At 51.2% G+C, this 9,339-nt stretch overlaps 1 protein-coding gene across 1 annotated transcript in view; it reads right to left on the bottom strand.

Moving 5' to 3' along the window:
* Pld3 (phospholipase D family member 3) overlaps window positions 1–9,339 on the bottom strand; it is a 21,081-nt gene that overhangs the window by 2,426 nt on the left and 9,316 nt on the right. Inside the window, exons 3-12 of the mRNA XM_021166161.2 lie at window positions 8,305–8,465; window positions 7,650–7,742; window positions 7,469–7,543; window positions 7,241–7,383; window positions 6,670–6,853; window positions 4,914–5,028; window positions 4,709–4,836; window positions 2,948–3,148; window positions 1,154–1,293; window positions 1,045–1,084 (exon numbers count right to left, since the gene is read on the bottom strand). Of these exons, the coding sequence (XP_021021820.1) occupies window positions 1,045–1,084; window positions 1,154–1,293; window positions 2,948–3,148; window positions 4,709–4,836; window positions 4,914–5,028; window positions 6,670–6,853; window positions 7,241–7,383; window positions 7,469–7,543; window positions 7,650–7,676 (1,053 nt within the window). The 5' untranslated portion in view covers window positions 7,677–7,742; window positions 8,305–8,465. The remainder of the gene's footprint in view (window positions 1–1,044; window positions 1,085–1,153; window positions 1,294–2,947; window positions 3,149–4,708; window positions 4,837–4,913; window positions 5,029–6,669; window positions 6,854–7,240; window positions 7,384–7,468; window positions 7,544–7,649; window positions 7,743–8,304; window positions 8,466–9,339) is intronic.

The following is a 9,339-nucleotide window of genomic DNA, read 5'->3' on the forward strand; positions in this document are numbered from 1 at the left end:
CACTCTGTAGACCAGGCTGGCCTCGAACTCAGAAATCCACCTGCCTCTGCCTCCCAAGTGCTGGGATTAAAGGCATGCGCCACCACTGCCCAGCCTGGGGATAGAGTTAGAGATGGTTGTGAACCACTTGACACGGGCACTGGGAAGCTTTGAAAGAGCAGCAAGTGCTCTTACTGCTGAACCACCTTTCCAGCCCCAAAAGATGGACTTATCCTCCAGAGGTCCCCAGCCCTGACCTCCAAGCCCTCTGCCTCCATTTCCCTCAGTTCCTGCTTCTGGCTACCATTTGGGTACCCCAAAACTCATCTCCCATCGTTTGATTTGTTTTGAAAAGGTTTCACTTGGTAACCAAGGCTAGTCTCCATCATCCCACCTCAGCCCTTCTTCAAAGGATGGGGTTATAGGCATGCACAGCCATGCCTGATTTCCTCTCATCTCATACATGTGCATGTGTGTGGTATATCTGTGGGGTGTGTGTGTGTGTGTGCTTATGTGCATGAGTGTGTATGAGTCTATGTGTGTGCATGGGGGTGTGTGTGCTTGTGTACATGTGTGTGTCTGCGTGTGAGGGATGTGTGTAAGTGCATGTGCATGCATGTGTGTTTGAGCCACCTGGCATGAGTGTTAGTAACTAACGTAGGATTTGGGCAACAAACTAGGCAACAACCATTCTTAACTAGTAAGCCATCTATCTCTCCAGCCCCAATCCACCTTATTTTTCGAGACGGTCTATTGTTGAATGTGACATGGAATGACCCAAGTCAGAAAGGGTGGCTGGCCAGTGAGTGAGCTTTGGGATCCATTTGTCTCTGTTCCCCTGTGTTGGCCATGCCTACCATTTTTCTGAGGTGCTGGAGATCCAAATTCAGGTCCTCACAATGGCATAGCAAGCACTTTACCCACCCGGCCTTCCTATCTTATCTTCTGACCCCACATTCAACCATCCCTGCCCCGCCCCTTTTTGGTGACATTAGCAACTGAGCCTGGCGCCTCTAGTATTTTAAGCAAGAGCTCTGTCACTGAGTACAGCCCTTGTCTCCATACCTTCCCTTGTATCTGCTGTCCTGCCTGGGCCCCCTGCTTGCTGTCAGAGCCCCCTCAGCCCTCCCCTCACAGGGGTTCCCCGTCCAAGTCCTGCCCCTTCTTAGAGTACCTGCGTGGATGGGAGAACTCCATGGTGGGCAGGTAGTTCATAACCGCAATGTAGATGAAGCTTCGGGCACTGTCCACCACGTTGAGCAGAGCCTTTAGGTCTGGGGTGCGGCCACTTGGACACAGTGGTGGGGGTGCACTCTGGGATGAGGGGACAGTTAGAGGCAGTGTCACAGGGGATCCCAAGTGAGGACAGTTCACCATGAAGCAGGCAGGCCCTATGGAGATCACTAAAAATAGCCTCCATGAAAGGGAAGGATATTTACTGTATCTGTTTTGCAAGTGAGGGACAGGCTCAGAAAGGGTAAGCTACTTGCTTAAGGTCACACAGCAATCAGTGCAGCATGGACTGACTGCTTGGTTCCAGAATTCATACTCTTGGGTGGTTCCTGATCCAGCAGCAATAGGGGCACTCTGTTACTTGGAGACTCATTTAAAATGCAAATTCTTTTCTTCTTTCTTGATGTATGCATATGTATGATGTACAGTATGTATGATAAATGTGTGCACGCATGTTACACACGTGCCACAGAGTGTGGGTGGAAGTCAGAGGACAGCCTTGAGTGTTGACCCTTGCTTCTCATCTTGTCTGAGGCAAATCTCTGTTTGCTGCCATGCCCTGGGGTGCTGGGATTGTAGACATGCACTATTAGACCAGGCGTCACATCAGCTCTGGGGATTTGAACTCAGGTCCTCATGCTTCCACAGCAAGGTTGGGTGGTTGTTTGGTTTTACTGGAGACAGGGTCTCACGTAGTCCACTTTGGTCTCTAACCCACCGTGTAGCCAGAGTGACCTGGAACTCCTGATCCCCCTGCCTTCACTCCCTCTAGTGCTAGAGTTACAGACATGTCCCACTTCACCTGGCTCGGGACAGGGTTCTAGGGAGTCCTCCAGGCAAGTGGTGGAGACCTTTGCTGTATTCACACTTTTCTGTCACGTCAGCTCTGACCAGACAACCCCTCATGTGTCAGGGGTCACAAGAGTCCCTTCGCTCGGGTCCCTGAGGAACTGCAACTCTAAAAGTAGAAGTAGCCACGGAAGGAGGAAGCACTCATCTCTAGGAAAGACTGCTTACAAAGGGCACCAAATATCACACTTCCCTGCACCCACAGTGCCTGGCACACACTCCAGGATCTCTCGAGAGAGGCCTGGTTACCTTGGACTTTGCTATATAGACCAGGCTGACCTTGAACTCACAGAGATCCTCCTGCCTCATCCTTCTGAGTGTTGGAATTCAAAGTGTGTACTACCAGGCATGGCCAATAAATAAATTTTGGAGAAAAAAAAAAAAAAAGACTTGGAATGATGGGTCCTACTTTTAATTCCAGCACTCAGGTGGCAAAGGCAGGTGGATTTCCAGAGTTCCAGAGTAGCCAGAGCTACACAGTGAGACCCAAGACAAACAAAACAAAGAACAAAAACCCCTTTGAAATTGTTTGAGGCCATACTCGAGTATATAATTCAAGGCCAGCATGGGATGCATGAGACACTGTCTCAGACTAAGTTCAGGAACACACAAGAAGAGCTGCCCATGGCTGTATTAGACATTGCCAAGGGTGGGGAGGAGCTGAGCCCACGTGCACCTCACACAGAGGTTGGAAATGCCTGGATATCCGTTTTCCAGACTAATCCAATGCTGAGGGACCTTGAGACACAGCCCAGGCTTTTGAGGAAGCAGACTGACTAAGAGTGAACTTCAGACTCCCTCCCTGACAATCAACAGGCCGGCTAGAGGAAGGCCTCAAGTGATGCTGTATGGCCAAAAGCGTGAGGCCCCATCTTCCCCAACTTACCGCTAGGTAGGCCAGAGCTGGGGTGCCATTGAGGCAGATCTCCATTGGTGTTTCTTGATTATATCGGGTGTCAAAGGACCGCGGCCAGGTTGATGGGATGGAGCTACCGGCCTGGCCCAGGAACCAATAGGCTTCAAAGATCTTGGTGAGGTCCCGGGCGAGGCAGCTGCAGTTGTACATGACCACGCCCAGCTCCTTGACCTGAGGAAGAACAGTGCTGAGCCTGGGCATGCTGGCCTGGTGCTCACAGAGGACAGGGGTGTTCCTGTCCTATCTATTCCACCAGCCAGCTCCTTTCTCCGTCCCTCAGTCCTCCCTGCACCTCTACTCTGAAGAGCTTACATCCTAGAACTTAAACGTACAGCTATAAACTTAACTTACATTTGGAAAAGACATTCAGCCATTGCAAAGGTCCTGGGTTTTTGTGCTACTGGGTATTGAAACGAGGGCTTTACCCCAGTAAGGTGCACTGCCATTGAGCCACAGCCCAGAGTCTCACTAGGGGACTCTAAGCAGGTCCTTTACTACGAGGCACATGCAGCCCCTACCCTTTAAATCAGACAAGCTCTCACTGAGTTCTTCTGGCTGGCCTTGGACTTTTAATCATCTGGCCTCGGACTCCTAAAGATTTGGGAGGACAGGAGGCCCGCAGTACCAGGTCCCGTGAGCTGTGTGTCTCCCATGCCCTATGCCAGCTCCGGTTCAGTCTCAGGTGTTGGATCTTCAGATTAAACCAGGTATTCCCCACTGGGTGGGAAGCCAGGCATATAGGAAGACTGTGTCTTCAGCATATCATTGTTGAGTCTAGGAGTCTAGGGAAGTATTTATTGGGGTAAATTAGGGTCACATTCTTTTCTTCACAGCACTGCTGGAGTTGGTCCCCCTTGTGCTAGTACCTGCTAAAGCTTCTGGCAGATAAACCATGTCCTTTGGGGACTCTCCCTTGAGACCCCATGTTGGATCAGATGTCTTTGGACTGCTACAGTCAGCCCACCGTGTCCCCCTACTCCAGCCCTGAGCTCTGTTTGTGGCTCCTTATTCCACCCTAGATCTTCCATGTCAACCTCCCCATTCTATCCTTGACCCCTCTGCCCTTGCCAGCTTCCAACCTCACCTCCAAGCTCTTGCCTATACCCCCCCTCCCCCTTACATCTTCATTCCATCTCAACTTTGATCCTCTATCAACTTACACCCCCATCCTGGCCCCGCTCACTCTCAGTATCTCCATCCCAGTTGGCTCCTCTATACCCTCTTCCCACTCTACATTCTCTGCCTTTACTTTCTAATCCCATCCTTAACCATCCCTCATATTCCCCCCCCATCCCATCCCTCCCTCCGTCTTCTATCTTTGCCTGAACCCACACCCTACTCATCACCCACATCCCTCCCTGCTGCAGGGTGTACTGTTATCTCAACCCAGTCTTCTGCCCATTTCTTCCCTATCCTGGCCCGGGAGCTCTCTGGGATGTGGCAGCCTGATGACAGGCTAGGCTCCACACTGAATTGCATATTCAGGAAACCTACCTGTTATCCCATCTTCCCAGAGTTCCTGAGGTAAAAGATGGGCTTCAAATACACATAAGAAATGTACAGCGAGGGCCAGGTAAGTGGACAGGACCTTGAGTACTCTGTTAGTAGCTGCTAACAGGACCCAGGGGGAAATCTAGCTGCAGCAGGAACAAGGCAGTTGAGGACCGAATTGCAGGGATACAAAGGGAAGTTCAGGAGGAGGTAAGGAACTCGGGCAGGGGACATACAGACCTGGGTCAGCGACCGCCAATCCATGTTGGCACTGCCCAGGTAAAAGTGGGTCTGATCCACCACCCAGAACTTGGTATGCAGGACACCATGAGTCAGCTTCTGCATGTCCACCATGCGGACCTGGGCACCTGTGGTCAACGGGGGCAGCAGTCAGGGGCCAGCTTGGGCAGCCCCAGGCCTGCCAACCCCGCTGTTGCCAACTTACCACTCTGTAGCAGAGACTGCAGATCAGCCAGAGGCCCATTGGGTTTGCTCACAGCGATGCGAACCTTTACACCTCGAGGTGCCAGTGCCTGAAGCTGCTGAAGAACCTCTTCACCCTGTGGGAGACAGCTGCTGAGGGGCTGGGCTAGCCAGGGCTCTAATATCACCCTCACGGGGGCCCCCTAAGAATGAACAGGCTTCACCTTACACTAGAGGACTCCTAGATCACAATACAAAACCCCTTCACCTTTCTTTGTGTGTGTGTGCATGTGCTGTAGTGCTGGGGATGGAACTCAGATACACTCTCCCATATATATATATATATATATATATATTTACTTATTATATGTAAGTACACTGTCCTTGTCTTCAGACACTCCAGAAGAGGGCGTCAGATCATTACGGATGGTTGTGAGCCACCATGTGGTTGCTGGGATTTGAACTCCGGACCTTTGGAAGAGCTAAGAGCTGTCGGGTGCTCTTACCCACTGAGCCATCTCACCAGCCCTACACTCTCCCTTTTAATAAGGGTTTTATTTGTGTGTGTGTGTGTGTATGTGTACGCATGCTCACATGTGCGTGTGAGTATATGTGTGTGTGCATACACGTGCACGTGGACATCAGAGGACAACACTCAGGAGTCAGTTCTTTCCTACTGTGGGTTCCTGGGATTGAACTCAGGCAAGCAATTTTACCTGTGGAGCCAGTCATCTGCTTTCTATTTAACACAAGGTCTCCTTATATTGCTTGGACTGATGACAAACGTGATTTGTAGCTGCAGCAAGACTTGAACTTGAGACTCTCCTCTCTCAGCCTCTGAGTAGCTGGGACTATCTATCACCCTGCAGCACAGGGCCCAGCTTGTATCTGTGCTTTGATGTACTTTAATGGGAGCCTAGAAGAGGTGTGAGCTTATTCAGTGTGTGTGTGTGTGTATACATGTGCAACTTTGTATGTGTGTATGCGCATGTGTGTTGCCTGCTTGTGAAAGGTCTTGCTATGTAGCTCGGAATGGCCTGGAACTTTATATCTGCTCCTCCACAACCCTTCAGCTTCCAAAATGTTGGGATTGCAGATGAGCACCCTCATACCAAGCTTTATAATCGCCTTGCCTTGCCTTTCCTTTCCTTGCCTTTTTTTTTCTTTGGAATTTCAAGGCAGGGTTTCTGTGTGTCCCTGGCTGTTCTGGAACACACTCTGTGAACCAGGCTGGCCTGGACCTCACAAAGATCTGCCTGCCTCTGCCTCCCCATTGCTGGGATTAAAGGTGTGGACCACTGCTGCCCAGCAACAGTAAACCTTCAGAAAGGGTGGAGTCTGTGCCGGGCACTGACTAAATCTGCAGATTAACCCATGGCATCCTCACAGGAGCCCAGCAGTGGGGCGGGTGCTGTTTGCAGTTTTCAGATAAGGTGGCAGGAAGCCTGGGAGGGGAGGGAACTTGCCTAAGGTCACACACAGCCTGGCTTGGGCTGGGTTATAACTTGTTCCTTCTTTGTGTGACGGATTCAAGGTGATATCTGTAAACCTAACTCATAACCAAAGTCGCTCCTTGACACTCAGAGACTTCCAGATAATCAGGACACAAAAACATCACCCTTACTTCAGAAGTTTGTGTGAAGACAGCTGTTACTGAACACCTGCGTCCACCTGTCTCCAGGTTGGCAGGGACCCCTCCCCCTCCCTCTCCACTGCCACCATTCCCACAGCCATGGGGGCGGGTGGGGAGCTGGGTGAGAAGTGAGGCTTCCAGGTACCTGCTGGGCAGAGGGCTCTTGCGTGTGGGTGTCATTATTTGTGAGGGTCCAGTAGAAGGATGCGATGTCCAGGCTGCTGTGAGCACTGGCAAGGAGGCCCAACCAGGCCTGGCTAGTGGAGGGGTTGCTTGTGGTGGCATTGGGAAACTCCAGACCCTCAGGAATGCTCTCCACCAGCACCGCCCTGAAGGTATAGAGGGATATCTGTCAGTCACAGAGGGCCAGAGAGGATAGGTTCAGAAAGAAGAACTCTGCAGGTCTTCAGATGTGTATCTCACTGGTCTGTCTAGAGGTGTGGGAGGTGTGTGTGTGTGTGTGTGTGTGAGCATGTGTGTATCCACAGATGTAGATGGGATACAGTACCCATGTGTTCACAGACCTGTATAAAGGATGATGACGCTGTGGCTGCCATGGAAACAGAAAGGAGGGGGTAGAGTGGGCACGGATGTGGGCACCCACAATCCCCTCGTCACAGCACTGCGTGCAGCAAAGCACCGGGTGCTCTTGCAGGCTTAAGTGTCCCTGGGCTGGCAGGACCCTCCCACGCACAATCCAGCTGCCTTTCACTTACTCGCAGGGGTCATAGCAGGGGGCTGGGCGCTGATTTGGTCCAAATAGATGTAAGTCCCCGTATTCCCATAGAAACAGCTGAGTCATCAGGGCACCGAAGCCCACTACCGCCAGGATCAGGACCAGGAGGACCCAGCGGGCTTTCTGTGGAGTGGGGCAGGAAGCTGTCAGCCTATACAAGGTGGTCCCAACAGTTTGAGATAGTTCAAGTGGAGCAGTGTACTCCTACCTTCTCTGCTGCCTTCCATGCCTCGATTTCATTCAAGGGCAGTTCTCCCGCAGGCTCCTCAACAGGCACCTTCAGCTGTGGGATCAGGGATGATGGCGGAGTGGAGATAATAGGGCGGTTTGGTGGTTTCCTACCCTTCAGTACCCCCAAGCCCTCCCCACTAAGCATCCCGTCCTCCTACCTCCTGGTACATCAGTTTGGGCTTCATATTGCCTGGCCGCTGGGGGACTCTGCAGAACGAAGGTGGCTAGGTGGGTGTGTCAGGGACTGGAAACTGGGGGAAACAAAAAGCAGGCACTGTGTGGGGTGTTCTGGGCTTTTAAGGGGCATCGAAAAAAGTGGATATCTTTGGGTTTATGAGATCCACTAAAAGCCTCTTTCTTCTCCCATAATCAAGTGGACCCTTAGCCCCATGACCATCACCCCAAAAGGAGGAAACTGGTTGCTGGTCAGCTGGGATGTTGAAATCCCTCGAGGTCCAACGCCTCTGCTTTTTTTTTTCACTCCCGTGTCGCCTTTCAAAGCGTCCAGCATGTCCGTCATTAGCACCCACGTTACTCCCTATGAGAACCCCTTTTTGTTGCCTGCTGAGCTCGAATCTAAGTAATTTCACAAAGACAGTCCTAGCTGGGGGCCAGGGGAGCTCCGAATCTCTGTGCCTGGTTTTTCTCAGTCTTGGATGACTCACGGAATGTTCCAGGTGGAGCGTCTGCCCAGTCCCAGGTACTTACCTGACCAGACATCTGAGGCTCATACCCCAGGGCCATCGCAGCCTCCCAATCCTACCCCCCGTCCCGCATCGCAGCCCCCACACCCTAAAACGACACCGGCCTTACTCAGACGTTGGCTGCTACTTCGGTGGGGCTTCAGCTTCTGTCTGAGCAGCTGAGTAGGGGCGGGACCTCCACGGATCACGCCCACTGCAGCGAGGAGTCTGCGCAGTGCGCGCGCGTCGCCTGACTCCCCTCGAACCAGGAAAGGGGTGGTCCTGAGCAACCTGGTTTGGGATAGAGAGGAGCACAGGACTGAAGGATGGGCTTCGCGTAGCCACCCCAGTTTCCTCGCTTCTCCCCCACCCCCCAAAAGGGACCGAGAAGTCACAGAGAAAAGGGTATTCTTATCCCTTCTCTGATCTACAAATGTGAATTGTTGTTGTTGTTGGTGGTGGTGGTTTTTTGAGACAGGGTTTCTCTGTATAGCCCTGGCTGTCCTGGAACCAAATGTGAATTTTTTTTACCACGGACTCTTTAGTGATAAATCCTAAGATTAATCTTGAAGGCGCTTGAAGATAATGTAGGGAGATCAAGATTGAATAATGTAACTGAAAGAGAAGGGCAAGCTCAGGAGAAGACAGCCCACGCAATGGGATGGGAGAACAATCGGGGACGGCTGGCCATGGGGGTGGTGGGTTTTCTGGTAGTTTGCTGGGATGACGATATTTCCTTTAAGTCAATTTTTATTTTTAGAGATTAAAATTTAAAAAGGAAAATCCGAGGCTTCTGATCTCATATTCTATCCAAGCAGGATTTTTTTTTCCTTTAAAGTATGCTACTTATTTATTTAGGTCTTATGAGACAGGATCTCCTATAGCCCGGGCTGATGCACTGTACGGATTTAAAGCTAGAGAAATAACAGGTGGTCCTTCTCATGACTCTCCCCTTAGCCTATCTGAATCACAGAGGAAGTACAGAGCCTGCATTGCTACTGAGCCGCATAAACAGCCCTCTGCTGCCTTTAGGGATGGCTCTCTTGGTTTGTGTGTGTGTTATCCACCTAGATTGAGGGCTTTGCAAAGGCCCTACCAAGGGGGCCACATCCCCAGCCTGCTTTCTTTTCTTTTCTTTTCTTTTTTTTTTTTTAAAGATTTATTT

Source organism: Mus caroli, chromosome 7 (genome assembly GCF_900094665.2).
Source record: "Mus caroli chromosome 7, CAROLI_EIJ_v1.1, whole genome shotgun sequence".
Lineage (NCBI taxonomy): Eukaryota > Metazoa > Chordata > Mammalia > Rodentia > Muridae > Mus > Mus caroli.